This window comes from Phalacrocorax carbo, chromosome 1 (genome assembly GCF_963921805.1).
Source record: "Phalacrocorax carbo chromosome 1, bPhaCar2.1, whole genome shotgun sequence".
Taxonomy (NCBI): Eukaryota; Metazoa; Chordata; class Aves; order Suliformes; family Phalacrocoracidae; genus Phalacrocorax; species Phalacrocorax carbo.
Window position 1 is genome coordinate 137275803 of NC_087513.1, and position 22488 is coordinate 137298290.

The window sequence follows — 22488 nt, forward strand, 5'->3', positions numbered from 1 at the left end:
TTATTCACTGTAGCACTGTGCACAGTAAGTCATCGCCGCGTGTTTCATCTGTGACTCTATGTATGGCTTTACTGGGAACGCCAGTCCTTACCACAGCCGGAACGTGTTCACAAAGGTATCAGAAAACACATTTTCAGATTTCAGACAGGGAGCAGCAACCAGTGAAAAATCGATAAATCTAAATCCAAAGTTTCTGGCTAGAGACAATAAGATGGGTGCTCAACAGCGTGGCCCATGCAGCAGCAAGCTGAAAGCTGGAGAAAGCTCAGCACTGTGATACACTTCCTGATTAAATAATTTTGTTTGATTCCAGAAAGCCAGTGGTCTTTTTTAATTCAGATTATGCTAAAATATCAGGTTATTTCTTATTACTGGAAATCAGAGATTATTTTTGCTTTAGAAGAAAACTAAACGTACAAATATTTGAAAAATAAAGAGGAATATTAGAAGGCGGCATCAAGTGAAAGTATATTTATTGACACAAGTGAACTGCCAGGTCTCACCTCTTCCAGACTAAAAAGCACGCCTCCAATCGGAGCCCCAAAGGCTACAGAAACTCCTGCGGCAGCTGCAGCCGAGAGCACCTACAAAGCAAATATTTATGTACAAGGCATGAGTCCTTTGAAGCACCAATTATCTGGACAGGGAAATTAGAGATGATTTGAGCCAACCTCACCTCTCTCCTCTTTCCTTCATTCTTGCTGTACTTTGAGAAAAGACTGCTGAAGAAGTTTCCGCAACAACAGGCCACGTGGACTAACGGCCCCTCTTTCCCAAGGCTGAGGCCCGAAGATACCACCAGAACCAGGGTGACTGTTTTGATTAGAAGTGTCCACTTTCCCAGGTAGCCCCTAATAATGAACCCACTCAAGATGGTTTTTATCTGGAAAGCAGGAAGAACATGTTGAAGAGCTGAAGAAACCTTTTCTACTCTGAATTTGTAAAGGGAGTTAAAAAAAAAAATAAAAATCACAGACTGCTTGAAAAGAGGCAGTGATGGAGAAAAAGAAACCGTAGGTAGGGCAACTTTCCCACAGTGATAGCTGAGCAGGGGTTAAGCAGACCACACTTTTACTGTTCTTATGGGTGGTCCCCTGCATCGGTAAGGAGTCTTACAGAGATCAATAGAAATATGAAACTGTTACATATCTCCTTGGCTTACAGGATCAGACTTAAACTACACCCAATGTTAACAAAGCAGAAAAAAGCAAATAAACAACCACAGACTTTTCCCAGTTAAAACAAGAAAAAAAAAGTTCTAAATATTTGGAATGGCCATGACATAAAAGCATGCAAGTATTACGAAATGAGAATGTCTAAGAGATCCTATTTTTACACATTTCTTCTTAATTTTGCATGGGAGTGGCTAGAATAGAGCACAGTGCACGTGCATGATACACAGGCTGCAGGGTAGGATTTGGGTTTGGGCTCTGGCCCTGGAAATGGACTGCAGCTGAGCATCACCTCACATGAGAGATTTACCACTCAGAAACTAGATTTACAGTTAACTATGAAAACTTTGGACTAGATGATCCCTGAGGTCCCTTCCAACCTGTGATTCTGTGATTCTTTTTAAAAACACTTTCAGATATATCAAATATGTAACAAACACACACGTGTGACTACTTTTAAACATGGAAATGATTTAAATATTTTAAATTATTTGTGGTGGGATTTTTCTTGGTTGGCAATGAATCGTTGGGATGCTTCTGCTAGAGATGAAGAAAATAAGTATGCCAAGATTTCTAAAATTTGGGCTGTTGATTCTGTTTGCCAGATTCCTAACAATAATTCCAGTGGTTCTATGGCACTGTTAACAAAATACTGCCCTCATTTCAAAACTTTTGAGTAGCTATGCTGCTTGAATTACAGGGTTCCTTATTTTAACAGGGACTGGGACTTAATATGTAAAATATTGAAAACCAAGAAGAGATTGTCGCTCCCATAATGCTGTCATGCCAGCATGACATGGTGTACAAGGACACAATTTGCAGAAGATGGGCAGCCAGACACTTTTCAGGCATCCCAAATGATGGGCATCATGCATCTTCAGTAGCTTAGGAAACCTTAGCTTTGTAGCCCTCCCTCTTTATTTTATTTTTGTTTTATTTAAAGCCTAGCCTAGAAAATGACTGGTTTTGTAACTGGCCCAAGTAATTTCATCCAAGGAAAATTCTATATAATCTTCTAGTGAGTATGTGCCTCAGCCACAAAAAGTTGGAGTCCATAAAGCAGTGACTGGGAGATGTTGATTTTTAATTCAAGTTCTGGCGATGAAGAAACATATACATTAACCTGTCACAGTGGCATTTGAACGTTTTCTACTACAGAAAATTTAAACGGGCACCAAAAAGGCACGTTAGTCAAAGGAATGAAGGCAGATGAGGTGGATGGGAAAAAGTGGCAAATTATCTTTTCTTTGTTTGGTTTGGTTTTTGGATATTCATCCACAAAAAGAAACTTACCTCTGGGATCCCAGAGCCACAGGCATAGGGAGCAAACACTCTGACCAGGGAGACTGCCAGGAAAGCAAAACATAGAGCCCACATAATGTATAGAAAATAGTTTAGAATGTAAGCACTTGCACCCTAGAAAAATAACAGTAACAAACATTGTTAGACAAATGCATGTTGGTAAATCTCACACTTCTACTAGGGATCATGATGGTGTGGAGCCTGGTCTTTTCATTTACATGCTGGCTGCTACTTTTCTGCAGGAAGGACAAATGATTTTATGTACTCCAACAGTTTTATTACTCATGCAAAGAAGCAGCATACTAACATACACCTAACCCAGTCCATACAGTCTGTTTGCAAGGGATCCAAACACCTTAAACAGAGCATCTTTCCAGCACTAAAAAATTAAGCCAACCACAAAAAGTTCCAAAATGTCAAACAAATCTGTCATAAAGGCAAAAGTAATTGGTGATAAAAAAGCACCTAATGAAGGAATTTACTGTTTCATCCCATGGCGGGTGACAGGGGACGAGACCCTGATGCGTCTTTTCTGAGGGCTGGTATTCAAAGGTCAGCTTTCCATGCAGATGCTGATCTTTTCAAATTACATCCCTGTGTATATCAGTAGCCCGTTCAGTTCACAAATGGGAAGGGTAAAACCATAAATAAATTCTTTCCTTCTATATGACGCTAGCTATGATTGGGTTGAAAACCATTTGAAAACACAATAGCTTGGCAGATCCCACTCAGACACATCTCAATCATTTTTTCCCTGATACTTTAAAAGCATTCCAGTCAATAATAAAACCTATCTTCAAACTGAATAGCTTTACATTAATGACAGAATGGAAATGCTAAGGATCATTAGGTTGACTGTGCAGTGTCTTAGTAAAAGCATAATCAGTAGTGACCTTCAAGCTTTCTACCTGTCTCCAACGGTCAAGTCAAAACTGTTGTTAAAATCTGCCTTAGAATAACCCCTCCCTCTTCACAAGCATAATTTTTAGATTAATTTCAAAAACTCCACCTACACAGACAAAAGAGAATCTAGCCAGAGGCATTGAATTGATACAAGGAGCTTAAGCCTTCAAACAATCTCCTCTAGCAACACAATGCTACAGAATAAAAAACAAGATGAACCTTGGTGCATGAACTGGTATGAATCCTTCACCTCTAAGTGAACTCTTCCTACCGGATGCAATTCCAGCTGCTCAGGAACATCGGGGCCCCTGTCTTTGCTCTGCAGGACAGCAGCCTGGATATCAACATTATGATAAATCAAGTAGGAAAGCAGGCATTAGTCTGTTGTATCATGTCTTCAGTTAACAGAGCTGGCCAGGCCCAGTTCCTAATCGTAAAAAACGTAGAGCTGAGAAGTCTCCCTGTTTGCAAGCCTGCAAGGAATCAGCCTTTAACAGTATGAATGCTTGCTAGTCTCCTTCTCCAGGTCTCTGCCCAATTGAAAAGACAGTAAGGGAACCACTGCCCTTATCCTTATGGATATATTTGGAAGAAGAGCAATTTGTTAAGGTCCTCTTGTGCTTGCTGAAGTTAGTAGATGGCTCTGCTGATAAGAGTGGAAGAACAATACAATGCCATCCACCAACACCCTGAGACTAAGCAGTCATGGATCCCACACCTACAGTGATTGGCATCCATCTGTAGTACTCACGAATCTTTGTTGCTACAGCTGAAGATGGTCTCATTTCCTCATGAATGTCTTCTCCTATTGTTTTCAATTACAAACAGCTATGGCAATATTTACTCTTACTCTAGAGAAAATTTTGGATATGTTGCCCCAGGGCAAAATTCTCCTGTCAGCGTGAACCTGAAGTAACTCCAAAGACGAACACCATTACAGCAATTTGGCCCTGCAATGTTGAGCAAAAGCTTAGCTTTGCTTTTAAATTCACTGGAGTCAAATTAACTTTGTTTCCTTTTACTTCCACTTCTTTCACATCATGGAAGTCACATGAAAACTATGTCAGCTTGTTACTGCAATCACACATACACCTATAGCACTGTGGAAGGACCCCAGACGAGTCTATATGGCCAGTTCAGACTTACCCTTTGGGACAACTCTCATTGTTACACTTTCCAGATATCTGGCATTCTGCAGGTCCAATTGCAGGAGTTTCTAATGATTAATAGTGAGAAAACCTTTGGGAAGTGAAGTAGTAGTAATTTAATATTGCAAATAGCTCATGTCTCATTCATTACGTGCCATTACTAAGGCCCTGAATCAGTAGAAGTCTTAAGCATGTACACTGGAATCAGAGGCCAAAAATGCTCAGCAGCAGAGATGATTCTGGTAAGACCTTTTCCACTAGTGTCTTGTAGGACTGTGGCAGCAATAGTAATGAAGCATACAGGGGAACTGAGCAAAACCTTGTTTGCAAGACCGGGCAGTATTTCAGATCTGCCGCCAGTCCAGTTCAGGTACAAATGGAGTACAACTGAAAACAACCGTCACAAACTCAGAATTCTGAAAAAAACCACATCCGTCAGGATGCCATCCATGGCTGACCAATGCTTGTCTTCTCCAGAGGTTGAGAGCTCTAGTCTGACTTGACTTGGGATCTCACAGCTTGCAGGCTCCCTCCAGTAGAGGTTACTGGGAAGTGAGTTCCAGGTGTAGAGGGTTTTCCTTGTCTTGCAGGCCTCAGCTTCATGACAGGAGATCCAGAAGGTCTGGGATGGGAATACAGTCTATTGCTGGATCCAGTGTCACGAGCCATGGAAGACACGGGGCCCTTTCTGCTGCTTTGGACAGATGTGAGACAACTGAAATGGGGTCCTCAGCTCCAGTGAAGCCAAGGTTAGGACCAATCTGGACCTGCAGAACAGGGAAGCTCTGGGTCATCAGGTACTGGCTAGAGATCTAGCTGAAGGGGATGGCATCTAATGTGCCTTAACACACTCACTCCTTCAGTAGATTTGAGGTTTTGAAACTCCCTTGCATCAAAAAACTCTTCACCTGCTCTTTGGAAGCAGTTCAGGACCAGAGGGATGAAAGTTAACATTGGCCTAGCAAACAGTAATTAGGGAAGAAAACATATAGCCTGGTATGTTTTAGATGTGCTATTATGTCTTCCATAATAATTTATATCAAGACTCCACTTTGGGCTCATTTTATAGGAGGACTGGAGTGAAAACATTTTTCAAGAGATGTCATAGGAAATGTCACAATTATCGGTGAGAACATATGTACAGGGTTTATCATAGCCATAAATCAGCAAAACCACAAGGAAGAACTGATCTAAATTTTAGTCCTCACAATGTCAAATTTAGTTGTGTATGATGAGAAAGAGTCACAGTCACGCCTAAAAGAGAAGACACGATTGACAAGAGTACCTTTAGGGAAACTGTTCCAAGTACTTTCTGTCTAAATTGTGCTCCAAATTTGTCCTTCTGTGCACTGTGCATTTTATAGGGCTGTTACCCAAATATCAGGCACAAAATGAAGCAACATACCAAAAAAAAAAAAAAAAAAAAAAAAGAGGACAAAATTGTCCTGATATCCTGAAACGCAGTCAAGTTCACTGTATTTTGATCCATCCTAGAGTCCCTTACAGCTACGGGAATCATGCAAAGCTTGCCCATATTGTAAGCCTTTTGCTGCAAAACAGAACTTTTGCTTTCCATATTCACATTTTTGTTGGGCTTTGCCTGGGATTTCAATGGAACAGCCATAGACAGCTATATTATTAATATTTAAAGCATCCATTGGGCCGTGGCAGCCAGAAACCCACAGATCTGAGAGGCCCATTTGTTTTGAGAAAGAGCCTAAAACTAAGCCAAGATTAACCTTCCCCCGCCCCGTGGCAGTATACTAAGGGATGAGAAGCCCAATCTGAATACAAAGTGAGTAAAGTTTCATAGTGCCCACTAGCTGATACTTTTCCTATCGGCGCCAGCATACAAGTCACGACTGCTGACTTTGAGTAGCAGGTGAAAGCAATAAATTTTCTCAAGGATAAGCTCTGTTCATATATCCCAGCCTTTCAGAGTAACAGAATGTCAAACACATGCACAGGATTTCCAAATCCCATAACAATTCAAATATTCTCCTCTTTTTTCCTTTCCCACATTTTTTTGTTCTCTTGAATTACAAGATCGTCCCCAGTTCTGCAACTTTATACCAGGGTAATATTTCTTCACTGTTATAAAGACTGAACCACCCAAACCATCAGTTGATTAAGACCACCATGAACCTAGCAAACCTCTGGCAAAGGGAAGCTTGGTGCTGTGGACTGGCAACTGTGCAGAGAGACTTCTGCTTGTGATCAAACGGTGGGAATATTCAGGAACAGGGAGTACCCCGCTACTTTCCCTGCAGTTAATTAGAACTATGGAAAATTGGGCTGTACATATTCACAGTTGCTCTCATCTGGTACTACTTGTACTGTAAACCTAAAGCGGCACCGAAGGGGACATAAACGACCAACTTGTATGGTGGTGAAGGTGCCCTCAAATGCTTTCTGCAGGACCAGACCAGCTCGACCAGCTCCACATTGTGGGAAGATCCAAGACAATCTCACCCAGTCCCTCTTTTTTTAATTGCCTGACTGGAGTTAATTGCTCCCACAGAAGTATGCATTTTCTCCTATTGTTGACTAAACTGCACTACGAGATATACTTTTAAAAGTCCCATTACATACTTAAAGCCAGTTCTCCTCAAAGCCACATCCATCCCACCTCCATATCATATTCAGTTTTTGTCATATTCAAGTCACCTGCAGAAATGGGGGGGAGGAAGGATTCAGGACAATTATTCTGCCCAAAAACTTGAGTTGTGGAGGGATTAATATTATTCAATACATTGAGTGGCTTAAATTGAAAATAAAATGTCCTTTTCATATTTTCTATAAAAGTATCATCTGCTAAAAGGAGTATAGGAAGGCTTCTTCTGACACCTTCAAAACAAAAGTTTCACCCGCATTGCTTTGAAACAACATTCTTTGTATTTAAAATCACTACAATTAAAAAAAAAAAGTTAGGAAAAAAAGCTCTTAAAATGTAAGTTTCATGTCAAACCAGATCATCTTTTTCCCTTCCTGTCCTCTCCCCCTGCAAGTTTTTCACTTTGGCCACCTCCCAGGGAGCCCGTTCTTTCCCCAGCATTCGACGCTAGCTAAATCTTTTGCTCTCTGATAGAGAAACTGATTGCAAGGGCATAACAAGCAGTTCTAATGCAGCTCCCACTACTACTCACAGCATTTGAATACATTAAAAAAATCTGCAACCCTGAAAATTTCCTCTTAAATGTATTTGTCAGGGATCATCCTTTTCTTTCCCCCCATAAAATTGTGTTTGAAAGAAAAAGAATGCATAGCAGCTCAGGTCCCCGGGTGATTATGTTATGAGTGTTATGAAACACTTCTGGTTTAGTACTGATAGAAAGAGAGAGCGATCTCGCAGTTTTCCAATTTCCATCGCACATGACGCTGAAACAATAGGACCTCTCCCAGGTTAAGCAGATATTGCTTGTGGAAATGTCTTTTTTGTCAGCGTTCTGAGTTCATTACTTTCTCTTTCAGAGCAACTCTCTGGAGGGAGCATCAGCAAGTATGAAAAAAGGGCATTCTTTGGCCTGCTGTGACCCCCAACTCATCGGGTCTCCCATACCTCGGACTGGCTTACAAGAAGTTCAGACCATTTCTGCCACTGGGGACATTTGTCCCTGTCATCGAATGTGGTTTCATTAGACGTCCAGCAGCACTGCTCGTGGCTGTACCAGAAGGCAGACAGGCAGACACCCTCTTTCAGGTCCGTCATCCAATCCACAGCTAAATCTATCACTCCGGCTAACGTGCCTGGAAAAAGAAATGCAGAAAAACAAACCATGGCATTAAAAAATATCAAGTCACAAGGAAAATATATCTAATTGCAATAACAGCAAAAACTCACGATTTTGGGAAGCAGCTGCGACGCATAAGCATGAATATACCAAACAACGGGGGGTAACAGTGAGTTTGCAAAGAAACAGCCACACCAATGCATTGTCTGACCTTCAATGTTCTCTTGGAAAGCTTTTATTTAAATATTATCATTTACCTACTGACTGATTGCCAAATAGGGGAAGGCATAACTGATTAAGGGCCTGATCCTTCAGTCTGTCCCAGGCAGTGCACCATTTGACTGAGATAAGCAGGACTTCATGCAGGGTCTCTATACAGAGGCTAATCTGCAAGTCTCAAACCACACTGTATTTTGGGGTAGGGGAGGAGGATACATATTTTTTCCTATAGCTTCACTGGTCCCAAAACAGCAACCTTTTAGAAGAATGATTTCAGTAGAGAAACAATACGGATGCCGAATTCTGTCATATGAATTTATCGGAATCAGACTCCCGATGTGTACGCTCATTAGCAATTCAAACACGCAGAATAACATTATCCTTCAAATCGTCTCTGTACCAAACTAACACTTCTTTCAGTTTTTCCCCAGTAATTACAAAGAGCTACAGTGACACCCGGTGGCCACCAGACACAGACAAGAGTAAAACTGGTGTGGCCAGACACAAAAAAGGAAATCCCGCTTTTCTAGACATCTGCTCATCTGCAATGATCACCCGCCCCAGCACCAGCACCCTCAGAGCAGATGTGTCCTCGCGAACGCAACACCAGCAGGAACGGGGAGGCTGGGAACAGCCAGAACACAGAAAGGCAGACCTGCCTTCGCTCCCGACGTCCGTACTTTCTAGAAAGTATGAAACCACCAGCTGATAAAAGAGTCATTTAGCGTTTTCCAAAGCCCTCTCGCAAACAATGGAAAGCAGAAGTCAACAACATTTTTACTGGTAATCATTAATACAATCTCAGGAAACCGGTAATGAATTTGAACAGAATTCATCGGTGCATTTCAGTAGGACTAAAACACTGAAAAAAATGTTTTGGAAAATGCAAAATGGTTTGGTTTTATGTTTCCAAAACTTTTAGCTTTGTGGCCTCTGCTAAGAATGTAATTACATGAAGCAGGGCTGGGGGCTGCCCCCACTTTCCCCTAGCAGCTGGTGCAGACAGGTAGGTTCAAGAGCAAGTTTATTTGAAGTGGAACTGATGTTTTCTGGTTTTCATTTCTGTGAAAGAGGAAAAAAAAATCAAAACTTCAAATAATTCAGGCATGTGTAAACTGTTTTTTATTCTACAGAACAGAAAAACCCCAAAAGCGTTCACAGAGCCTTACACAGAAGTATAAGAAGGATATTTGTCACTCCCTTAGAAATTTTTTTGTATAGGAATAATCTGAAGAAATGTACAGATACACCAGACAAGATCACACAAAAAAAAAAAAAAAAGGCCGCAGCTGGGAGTAACGATGTCTGTACCAACTGTTTTCTTTCACAAATACCTCGGCTTTCTCTTGCTTAGTCTTTTCCGTTTTCCCAAGTTTCTATGGAAACAATGAACCATATTCTTAGATGATGATAAATCACTGCATGGCTACGAATGTCAGCATGCGTAGCTTACTGAGTTTTGCAGTAAACTCTAAATTCTCCTCCAATTTTCTGAAATGAAACGCTATTGTTTCGTTTAGGAAATAGTACAAAGAATCCTCAGGCCTTGGCCATGAGCACGAAACACTGTGCCTTTTGCATCTCTTGATGGATCGATATCGTCCTCTGCAGTTACCCCAACCTTCAAAGCTCAAATCACACTTAATCAGCCAATTGATTATTAATGCTACCTAGCAGAAGGTGCAAAGGAAGGCAGGTTTTTGAATGTTTTTCCCCAAAAAAGTTAATAAACAGAGTGAGGGAGAAACATTCAGTTCTGTAATAAAGCAAGCTCACGTGCACCACAGCACTTCTAGGAAAATATGCCTCTAGAAGAAAATCCCTTTTGCCAAATGCTTTGGAATCCACATAAAGAAGGAAATGCTACATGCTTTACAGAGAAGAAAATCTTACAGGATAATACTGCAATAGTTAATGCTTCACAAGCCAAGTGACCAGGGCTAGAATTTTTCCAAGTTCTGAAACTCTGCAACTTTAAGTGAAATTAATGGAAGTTGCAGAGCGTTCAGCATCTCAGAAAGTCAAGCCTTTAATTTCTGGTGCTTACCATGGCTGTCTAGACACATCAGTGCACCTCTGCAATATAGCAGGAGTTTATTTCCCTACTTCTCCATCACAGGCACTGAACTTGTTCCCTATTCTATGTAACCTCCTGCCGAGAATGAAAAATAATGAGGTACTCCAAAGCCAAGAAATGCTGAGCTTCCTTTTACATATTAGCGTTTCACCTCCTTTTCCTTTGGTTGATGACAGCCAACACTCATCCTTTACAATGCCCTAATGAGAATGCTAAACACTTGCTGTGAAAACATATTTTTCCCAATGCACCTGTGCCAGAAAACTCTGTCACCCAAGTGGCATGACACTGAATTACAGAGGGGACTTTTGCACCTCCAGCTGCAGTACTGGAGCATTCCAGTATTGTTACAATAGTACTTTTTGTCACATAGCTTTAAAAAACACAGACTCTTTTGTTGATCATCTATAAGTAGCACATACCTTCAGTTGGCTAGTAAAGGCTAGGTTGAGGGATGGCCACTGGTTTGCAGGCAGGATGGGCAAAGTGAAAACTCAGAATTCCTTAAAAACTAAAAATTTGGCTCTCACTCCCAAAATTTTTAGGCTTATTTCCCTAAACATTTCTTTGTATTTCTCCAGAAAGCATGCAAACTTTCTGACTAAGAGAGGCCCAGATAGTACTCAGTATCTTTGTCTGGAGCATCTTGTGAGCAGTTTTCATCTGATCTCCACACCAAACAGCATTCGTGGTGTTACGTGTCGGACTGTGGTGACAGTGAGGGGCTCTGCTCAGGCTAGTTTAGGTGTGTACACTCGCTCATGAAACTTTGGTCTGATCCCAAATGGCTGCTGTTACATTCTTAATGTACTTTGATGTTACTCAAAAGATACAACTCTAACTCTGAAGCTGGCTCTGCTGTGAGCAGGAAGCCAGAGCAAACCCCCTCCAGAGGTCCCTTTCCCCCCTATGCTTTTTCTGGGACTAATGAAGGATGTGGGTCCAATGACACTCCAGAAATGGCATGAGTAAGGGCTACTGCCAGGCGGGATGGTCTTCTCCTTCCTCCCTCCATCAGCTCCTTTCTGTCAGCAATATTTTGATTGCTTGCATACAATCAATGCAATGGTCCTGTGGTGACCACCCTGCTGAGTCCACTGATCAACTGAAAACTAGTCTGGCCAAACCCCATTTTTTCTCCCAGACCAGCTCTCAGATCCAACCGCCCTGTGCAGCTGCACATGCACAAGGCAACCGGCCCTGATGGCAGGGACACCAGAGGGCAGAGATTACTACTTTTGGCCACATCAGCTTGCACTGGCTGTGGAGGTGCAGCTTTTGAAATTTTGCAAAACCTGAAAGATTCAGTTGACCAAGTTGGTGGTATTTCGGCTTCTAGATCAGTTAAGCTCACTGGAAACTCCTGGGCTTAGGTAAATCTTCCAAGGGCCTTTGGAAACACATGGAGGCCCCTGCCATCCCCTTCCTCAATAGTCCTACCTTGCAGCCCTCCATTCCCAGCAATGGGGCAGCAGGGGCAGGGTGCTTTATAAGACCTTCACACCTGGCTATTTATCGTGCTGCTTTCCTCCTCCTCTCCCACTCCTTGCCACCCCCTCTCCTTGCCTCAGGTAATGCCTGGACTCAGCTGCCCAAACCCACGCCCAGCATCCATGCAGCTGAGCCAGGCTGCTCCCCTTGGAGCAGTGGTAGCTTCTGCCTGTTCAGCAGGAGAAGAGGGACCATGGAGGAGCCAGGCTGGTCAACGCAACCCTGTGTGATCATACAGGTGTCCCCATGGCAGGCAAGCTTCTTTGAGCAGGCAATATTTCAAGCAGAGAGGGAAATGACTTGAAGTCCCTCTTGACTGCCCCACCAACCTCACCTCCTCCCGCCCCAAACCTGGTTAAGAAAACTCATCCACTCATCAATAATCCCCCCACTCATCAAAGGAGTGTTGACCCATCGCTGAGGCTGAGATAGGGACTCTCCATCTTTGCCCTGTCCCAGGAACACTGGAGGCACAGAGCACATGTGCCATTTCAACAGCAGGCAGAAAAAGTCTAGAGTTCAGCCCAAATCATGAACATGCGGGTAATTTTTGTTTTCCAGCTGATTCACGAGTCCTTGCCCTAATTTAAAAACAGACTAATTTGATCTGACTCTGAGGCAGAACACATTGCTCTGCACCCTTGTCATTGTAAAGGTTGTAAAAGCTAATGCATCTCAGCTGCAGTTTACCCTCCACCTCCATTCCCAAACTGGATGTACCAGCATTAGGGATTATCAGAGGTCAGCAACTCTGGCTTTCAACACCTCAAGGATTTCAGAATGAGGTTTCACTGCAAACTGGTACAGACAAAACCTTACTGGATATTTGTACTGAAATGGGAGTGAGTGTATACCACCTTCTGTATATGAGTGAGGGGATTACTGCTCAGCTTGTGGAAGGTTCACTACGGCCCTCAAGGGCTTGCTCTAACTTTATTTGCAAGCAGAATTCTCCATCCCAGATGAGGCCATGCCTGGCCTTCAGAAAGGGTTCAGCAGCCCTGATAGTCCACAGTCTACCAGACTCTCTTCTGTTCTCACTCTCCCATCAAAGCTTTCATGGAAACAAGTATACCTCTAAGAAATAACAATTCAGCAACATTTTCTCAAGAACTTCCCCACTACTTCTGAGGCTCCTGATCAAACTGTAATAAACATGTTAACTTGGCAGCTGGTAAGCAGGAAATTCACACCATTTGGAAACTGTGAAACTTTACACCATGCTTTTACCAAGCAGCATGATACAAGAGCACCCTGACATCACCAAAAAAGCATAAAAAATGGCAGCTGTTTCAACTTGGTAATAGAAGTGCAGCTTTCCAAGTTGTAGGATGTGCTAAACTGAGCAGAAGACAGGAGCAATTTGGGAAATTAATGAATCTGCCATCTGAGTTTGAGCAGGCTGTTCAATATGTAATGTCTGTCTGGCCTGGAAGCAGATCTGAAGCTGAGTCTGAAACTGTATTTTCCCTTCATACATATATAAAGACGATAACCCAGTGGATATAGCAATTTACAAAGCTCCCGCTTTGAGTGCCCATAACCAACATTTCCCCGCATCAAAATACCTACTTTCACAATTAATGTGAAGACAAGAAGAAAAAAATCCTACCAATAAAACTGACTTCTGTGAATCAAAGATTCAGAAAGTCAGAGTAGTCCATCGAGCGTAAAGCGTTCAGATGTATATTTCCAAAATCAAGAGAAAAATCCCTCTACTGGTGAATAGCATTTTTTCTAGGTCAGCACTCAGCAGGAGACTTTGCAAGTGGGTATTTTTATTAAGCATTACAACTGCATGGAGGCATAGCTGTGTTTTTAGCTTGAAACATCAGTGGAGGGACAATGAAGTAAAAAGAGAAGCAGACAGCACTGCAGCAAACTTGGGTGAGATGGATCCAGGCATAACTGTAGTGCTAACACACACGTACCTGCCAGCAGTCCTATGAGAAGCATTACAACCCATCCTGACCAGGCATCCAGCAAACTCTTGATGAACTCCCATATGGATTCCTTACTTTTGCTTGTAATCTGAAATTTAACATATATATAGACATGATGCTGATTCAGGCTGATGACGTTTTAGTGTATAATGTTTAAAACAAAAAGTATTTAACCTCCTAGAAAGTGTATGCAATCTCTCTACTCTATAATCCCCCCAGTCCAAATCATTCTCTAGAGGTGCTCTGCTGAGTAAGTTGCCCTTTCATACTTAAAAACCCAAGATGTAACCACATCCATATTTTTAGAAGTCCTGCTCAAGTCATACAACAAGGTAGGAAGCTATAGTTCTGGGAAACTGCTTGTTTTTCTCGCCACCAGCACGGCTGTAACACAGGGGGCTCCATCAAAGCCCGACACCTTTACCTTTCTATGGCGGTCAGTGTCGCGAGATTTCTCCCGCAGCCAGTCGATGGTGTGGAAATCTTCATAAGTCCCAACGTCAGGGAAAGGCTCATCCAGAAAATCCATCAGGTTGCCAGAACCGTTCATGTCTCCTGCATTGACCATATTAGGGTCTGTATGTAGAGGAAAACCAAGTATGTCAATAAATTCAAGGAGCTTTGCCAGACATTTCAGAATCAAGTTTTCCAAAATGCCTCCACCAACCACAAAGTCAAGAGAAAATGAGTCAGCACTCCTGGTGGGCACTTCCTGAAATCTATGCATTGCCACTAGAAAAAGTATTTTGCTGAAGACTACTTCAACAGCTTACATACAAAAAGCACAGTGTCCCCATGCAGAAATACCATCTTTCCTGAAAACAGAGCCCCAGAATCCAGCATGTTTCTGGACTTCCTCTGCAATGACACATCCTGATCACATGTCAGAAGAATTTCCCTGCCTGCATGGAGATTAGCAAGTAGGCAATGTCACCAGCTCAGAAAACAAATGATAATACACTAGAGTTTACCATTCATCATGAATTGCAGATTTTACATGGCAACATTAGTCATAACGTTGCAGCGTTGCCTAGTTCTGCACGCTCAAAGCTCTCTGCATTGATCCGCTTTCCTTCCACTGCCCAGAGAAGGCAAAGCTCGAGACCACAGTATGTCTGCTCTGCATCAGGTCTGGAAATGCAGTATCTTCAAGTTTGCTTCTCAAGGGCTAGGAGCAGGACTGTTCTTCAAAGAACCTGAGTGGTTACCTTCTGTCCCTTATACACCTTTCCAAATTTGCTTTTAAGAAAGCAGGGGGAGAAACAGCCACCACCTGTCCTGCTAGAGCACAAGAGGAAATACAAAGCTACCTGTCCCCAAAATATAACAGTTACCAGAAGCATTTGATAGTTAAAAAGGAAACCAAAGTAGGCTGTGAAATACTATACACTTAGCGTGTGGCAACAGGCTGAGAGGACATTTTCAGCCCAGAAGTTTTTGGGGACATGCTCTCTGGTTTTACAGACTACAGCTATGAAAGCAGAGAAACATCCATGTCCATCACTCTGAAGCCCTGAAAACTATACCTTGTTCATGCAAGCCATGTAAGCAAAGCATGACAAAGTTAACCCAAAACCACCGTACCCCTTTTTCCCACAGAGAGCTCGGCAGCCCCTGGCTAGGTGCAAAAGTGACTGTTACCTCTTTCCAAGGTGATGTCCCAAAGCAGTCACTAATATGACGAGCTGCAGAAACAGCTGACATCATTCTCAATGAGAGGAGTCTTTAGCAGCATAAGAATCTATTAAATGAAGTAGTTCAGACACATAGGGTTGGATTCATCCAACTTAACTTCAGCCATCTGAAAGTTTGGTGTCTGGACTATAAGAACCACCTAGGCTGCCTCTAGAGACAGAGGAAGAGGGTGTAAGGGTGTGCGGCAGGTGAGTGCCTGCTCCTTGAATGGTATCTGGTCAAGGACCGTTTTCAATACAAGGGATAAGAAGAAAAGGAGGAAGCCGTGAACAAGAACATACAGGGACACAAACCTGATGCAAATGATAAGGGAGGCGGTGATGGGGACCAAACCTGGTCAGTCACACTCACTGGTGAGGGCACGTGGGAGTGTGAGAATGTCTATTCCAGTGAGGTTGTCCGATCAGGGACTATGTCAGTTGGGAGACTATGGGAAAAAGGGGGAAACCAGAAACAAAATACACAGAGGCACAGACCTGACAAAGCAAACATGGGGACAATGTCAAGAAACAAACCTCACCACTCACACTAACTGAAGAGCTATTAACTGTGTGTGTGTCTCTGGGACCCATGCTCAGCTTTGCCACTGGTTGAACCTGCACACGGGAAAGTGCCAGCCACGTTTCCCCACGTGGGCAGAGACCCCGGGTCCACAGGCTGGGCTCCAGTGGCCGGGTAGGAGGGTCCTGGGCTGGGGTGGCTGGAGGAAGCTGCTGCGCACTTCTACATCACTTAACAAAGTGTTGTTCTAAAGAGTGATTAATCCCATCCATCCTAAAATATGTGCCTGGGAAAAGGGTCTTCCAGAAGGTACCTAGGGGTTTGTAATCTGAAATGGCAAGCCTAAAAAAAAAAGACCAAACCATTTAACAGGGGGTTACAAGAGAAAAAAAAACACATGTAAACACATAAACGTAAATGGGGACAGACACAGACTTTAGAGGTGTTAAAGAACTGACCCTGCAGAGCCTGTAGCTCCTTGACAGACACCAGACAACTTTTGCAGGTCACTGACACGGTACTAACAACTGCTACCGACTTTCCTCTGTCAGGTACAGAAACAGAGATTTCACAAGTAAAGAATTTGGATCTTCGAATCTGTGAGGAAATTTCCCAATTCTGTATTGGAACAGGCAAAAATCTGGCAGATAAGCTTTTAATCAGCTGTCCATACACCCTGCTGCTCTGTTCAGCCCCCTTTATTTCCTCTTCATTTTCAACTGTTTTACTTGAATCATCTCCATTTAATTTTTTTCCCCGGTGGTGACTTCAGGGATGTAACAAGCGTGAATACTCAGCTTTGTCTGTGTCCGCTCTTTGCACTCCACTGGGTAGGACTTTTTGGACGACACAGACAATATGCTCAGCACAAGCAGCTGAGAAAAGCATTATCTTACAAGGCAACCAGCAGGTCACCATTATAATTCTATAGAAGCGCTTTTAAGTGTGGAAATCAAGTAATCTCCAAGCACTGTGGCACGTTTGTCTGAAAGAGAATCAAGCAAGGGAGTCGCAGCCCAGGGAGGGAAACCAAATGCAGAGCAGGTGTCCCACATGGCGCTGCTGAGCACGAATAAGCTGCCACAGGATTGGGGTGATTTAAAAAGCAGCAGTTAAGATGAGTGGCAATTGAGAATAGCGAAACTTAGCCAAATGGATGAGAACACGCTCCTACATCTGCTAAGGGAAACGAGAGCCTGAAGGTGGGATGCTGTGGCTGACACCAGGGAGCTGAACTTGCAAGTGGACCTTGTGTTCAGCGTCTTGTAAACCATGACCAAGGACTGGAACGGGAAGATGAAATGAGGTGAAAGGATTAGACCGTGCTGTTATCTGTAATGCTGTGATATTCTGCAGATCGTTTACGTCAACCTATTCTTCCCATACAGCAAAGAAGATCCTGTAAAGAGCATGCAGTTCGGACTGCTTGCCTGCACAAGGCAGCCCCCCCGCCACAAAAACAAACTTCTGAGAACTCTTGTGCTGAAAGCATTGGCAAGTTTTCCTTAACGCTACAAGAAAACTCCCCAACATGCTAGTTATATCACATAAAAAAATAGCTTTTTAAGCATGTTGTCAATGCCCAGCACATGACAGTATTGTGGTGGGTAATACCAAGCCAGACCACAAATATGTAGGATAATTACAATCTCAGCCTGAATCTACCCAAAAAATACGTGCTACCCAACATGTCCAGGGAGAGAAAAATGTGCTAGAGACCACAGAGCTATGGAAGACTAAGCAAACACACTGTGAACTCTAGGTAGTGTACCAATACCTGGAAATCACAGTTAGTGGGATGATTATCACCCTTAAAGTTCACTTCAGATACCACGCTCTTGAAAGCAGAAATGTGATATCAGGTTAAGCAAATCCCAATTCTTGCAAATAACACCTGTCTACAGATCACTTTCTTTATTTTGCATTTATCTATCTCACCTTACTTTGACATCTGAAACAATCTCCAAGGTTTATTTCAGGATAAGCTAACTTGCCCTCTCAGAGATGCCAGCAGAAATAGAACCTTACACAAGTCAGTCAGTCGCAGATATTTTAATTTAATACACATAGGTTAAAGGCAAATTGATCTCATTCAAACATGAATTGTAGCCAGATGTACTGCAGTAATCCACTCTGACGATGGCAGTCATCATTTGTGGTGCGAGTTGTCTCACCTAGCATGACAAATCTGCACTAGACTCTGGACACTAAAATCTAGGCTCTTTTCATAGCCGATAAGGGGAGATAAACTCTCTTCAGACGCAATTTATCTAATGTATTTTAGACATCTACATTAGAATGAGACAGATTGTTTCCCCAGAAGTGCTAGTTTCTCTTCACTGATTACCAGGAGATGTCAGAGGTAGACATCCACATCTCATCAAATGAGTCCGACACTACCCATTCAAAAGAAAACATTGCAATATCATTACATGCAGAATTAGTAACAAATGCAACTCACAGCTACCCCTAACACCTGAGCATCTAAGAGATTTGCATAGTCTGACAGAGCTTAGATACACTGAAAGGTGCTGAATCTTGCTGAGTAACTGTTTGTATTTGGTCCCTTTGGTGTTTCATGACTTAGACGTCCTTGCTCTCCTTTCCACTATTGCCCGTTTGTGTAAGGGCAAAGGTTTCCTGCCTGTCCCCTATTCTTTTCCTACTACTTCCTGGCATTCCACCTGTTTTCCCTGGGGCAGACATCCAACATTTTCAGTGAGCAGTCTGCTATGCTCCATGAGAGGCAGCAGCCGGTTTGGAGCCCATCATTCTGTAGTCTCTTAGGGACTTTTTCTCCATCGCTTTGCCTCTGTTGACTTTGAATTGCACCTGCCATTTTATTCCCTGCAATTCAGTAGGGTGCCTCCTTCAGCTCTTCACAGTGAGCGCTCACTTTTACTATACAGCTTAGCGCACCTACGACTGAACGTTTTTGTCAACACTCTGCTTTAATAATTGTAAACAGGTTCTCACTAAAAGCTGAGTAAGGAAGCAAAGAAATCTGACTGAACTACATACCTCCTGAACTCAGAAGAGTTCCTCCTTGGAGCTTGGTTAGCAGACTTCCTTGGATTTAGACCCATGTCAGACTACAGAGGTCCTGTAAATGGAGCAAGGTCCTGGCAGGGATCAATTCACAAATGAGAGAGTTCATAGCACTAGCCTGGCAATTGTGCCTCTTGACAGAGGCTCTCCTGGTTGCCACATAGCCCTAGACATCTTCCAGAGAGCTTGTGCCAGGTCAACCTCATGTGCAGTCCCAGATCTCCCAGCTAGGCACGCTTGGTGCGCAATATTCTGAAGCCAGACAGGCAGAGATGCTGCCCTCCAAACACCTGAGGTGTTGCGTGAGAGCAACAGGTAAGGATCAAAAGAGCTAGTCCAAAGATTAGCCTGCAAGGCCTGCAGGAAGCCAGATAATTTTTAAGTAATCGATGAAGCCTGCTATGTAAAGAAAGCAAAGAAGAGATTAGTGCAAAAAACCTACAGAAGCTGGGGTGCAAACACAACAAGCGGCACACCCCGGCGGGCTGGGACATGCCAACAAGCACAGCAGGTATCGCATGGACTGCGGGTCTCTTCTGTTATGTTTACTCACTTTTTGTTATTTTTAAAGAAGCAAAAGGTAGTATTATTATCATATTTCAGGTCACGTTCTTTCTGCAGGTCTCGCAGTGTGTAAACTCATCGTGTGCTTCAGACCGGCTGTACAATACACTGCAGCTTGGAGCTAAGTTTTATAGAAGAGCAATAAATTACCCTTACAATGGAAATGTTGACAACCTCTCAGCTTTATAGCATTGTTACGGCTTGTGCAAACGTAAAAGCCACAGCTCAAAGAGCTCAATCAGTGAACTGACGTTCTAGGTATTATGTTGACTGACTGATTGGATCTGAAACATATTTGACATGGCAAGCACAGACCAAAACATCCCATGGTTCAAAGAAGCTGAAAAGTATACCAATGGGAAACAACCAGCTGAACAGCCATCAAAGGAAAAGTCTTGGCCCTGGCCTACTGCTACTAAACCTGCTAGTTCCATGCTACGTTCTCCTCATCCTGTTTTCTGTTTTAATTGGACACGTTGCATGGAGGCAGGCAGTGCGCTTTTTAATGCGATTCCAGCTAGTTTCGAGTTACTTTCAACAGATCACAGTTACTGAATTACTTCCACACTTCAAATGTTTCTAGCAGATAAATATTCACCTACGTGCTTTCATCTTTATGCTGTTTTCCTTGAAGACAGTAGCGGGGGGGTTACTGTGTGAAACATAACAGCATGCAGGCAGCAAAACGTACCTCTCTTCAGTGACTCCTCTGCTATCGCATAAGGTAGAAGGGAACGTGGCAAGAGGCGGGGGGAAGAAAGCAGAGGCCTGAAGGCCTGTGGCAAGTTCCTCAATTCACATTTGTGTGGAATAAGTTTTCCAGGGCATCCAAAGCATCATCTGTTCCATCTCTTCCAAATGTGGCGTGAGTTAGCCAACACAAAAAAGCAGAATAACAGTACATCTCAGCGCTTTTCTATGCTCTGGTACCAATATACATGCAATGAGAAAACAGGGAGGTACTACTCCAGACACAACACTTTTGAAATGATTCACGGTCATTTCAATGACGACCCCACTGGAGCTGAGCATGGCACCGATCTGATCTGTGCTCATATGAAGCGATGTGGCAGCATGTACTGCACAAACGAAGAAGCATGTGGGCTGTGAAAAACCCTGGAATTTATTTTTCCATAGTACAGAGTAACGAGCAATGCAATCTTACTAGTTTACTAACTGGCAACCACCACAAGACTTCTTTGTGCTGATGGATAATTTGCCACTCTCTATGCCCTTAGTACTTGTATTGACCCTTCCTAGTACCACGTTCTCAAAACAGCCAAGCATGGTGCCCCAGCCTGATGGCCATTAACTGCTCAGCGTGATGTGTCGAGCAAAGGCACCTTGTCTTGAGAAGCAGGTACTCTGCCAGCACCCACCCACGCCCCATCCCAAGGGATTTAGACCTAGTTGCAGAGATGGATGCAGAGTACTCTCCACCCAGGCCTCAAAGCAAGATTATTAATGGGATCAGCTGGAAAGAGGCGACTGAAAAGTACAGAGGGATGATTTGGGGCATACGTCTTTCGGGGAGAGGTGGGAGGATGAGGTCTGTTCAGGGTGGATGTAATTCCCCCTTCCACCACCCACCACACCTTGTAGAAGATGATCTAGAAACGGCAATGTGACATTGCACCCTACAGGATATAGGCTGCAGGTAAAAGGTTATGAAACATTCTTCTGAACAAGAAGTAAGACACTGTTGGGTGGTGATATCACAAGGAAGATGTCTTCAGCAAAAGAAAGCAGGCTGAAAGACGAGGTTTCTGCAGGTTGAAAAATATCCATGGGCAATTTAAGACTACTCACCTTAGAAGCCTCAGACTGAACAAGCCATTGATTTATTGACCACCTGTCTTAATGATGGTGTTTCATAAAAAACATTAAAATGGCCTTGGATCGGAGCAAAGTTGAGGCTCCGGGAAAAATAAGAAAACACTGAACTCAGTTACAGGCCTTTTTCTGAAATATAATGTGCATGTAAAAAAGTGGAGAATAGTTAAACTGGGAAAATCCAGAGGGAAAATGGGATGTTAAAATTGGCAAATGCTTTTATTCCAATTCAGGGACTAATTGTGCAGTCCCCATGTATCAGTAGATAGCACTGCAAACCCTCAGCCTCCTGCCTTACGAGCGCAGGCAGGCTGCGGTATCAGAAACACTGTAAAATATTGCAGCATTCTACTGTATGGCCCCCCCCACCGCATATTAAGGAGTTTCCTGCTATGATACTGTGGGCAAGCTAAATACAGTCACATCTTTGATGTGCAGCTTTACCCTGACTAACCTCTATGGAAAAAATTATGAAGCCACAGCAGAGCTCAAAAAACACAGGGCACCAGATCACAGGGGAGAGGGCCTGGGAGAGAAGGGGAAGGCGGGAGGGAACATTTGGGATAAATGGCAGAAAAATGAAGCACAAAAGGGTCCTCCAGACCAAACCAGAGCCTCCAACCGCCCCTCCTCAGCCACCACACGTGCTCACAGGGCAAGCACAAGGAGATAACAGGGCTGGCCGGGAGCGCAGGCAAAGAGAGGCATGGGGGGACATGGAGCACACCAGTGCACCCTGGGAGCTGGTAACCAACCAGCAGGGCTTCTCGGCCCTTTGGACATGGCCTGACTCCCTCTCCTCCTTTTCTCCTCCCGGGACGCCCCTGGCTCACCACGCTTCTCTTCCCCTGAGGAGCGCAC

At 43.4% G+C, this 22488-nt stretch overlaps 1 protein-coding gene across 2 annotated transcripts in view; it reads right to left on the reverse strand.

The window, feature by feature from the left end:
• The window catches only part of CLCN4 (chloride voltage-gated channel 4), a 46839-nt gene that overhangs the window by 16989 nt on the left and 7362 nt on the right, over positions 1-22488 (reverse strand). For both annotated transcript variants that reach the window (XM_064437112.1, XM_009512279.2), the window contains exons 2-7: positions 14411-14562; positions 13975-14074; positions 8085-8272; positions 2466-2588; positions 677-883; positions 504-584 (exon numbers count right to left, since the gene is read on the reverse strand). In XM_064437112.1, coding sequence (XP_064293182.1) covers positions 504-584; positions 677-883; positions 2466-2588; positions 8085-8272; positions 13975-14074; positions 14411-14562 — 851 coding nt within the window. The remainder of the gene's footprint in view (positions 1-503; positions 585-676; positions 884-2465; positions 2589-8084; positions 8273-13974; positions 14075-14410; positions 14563-22488) is intronic.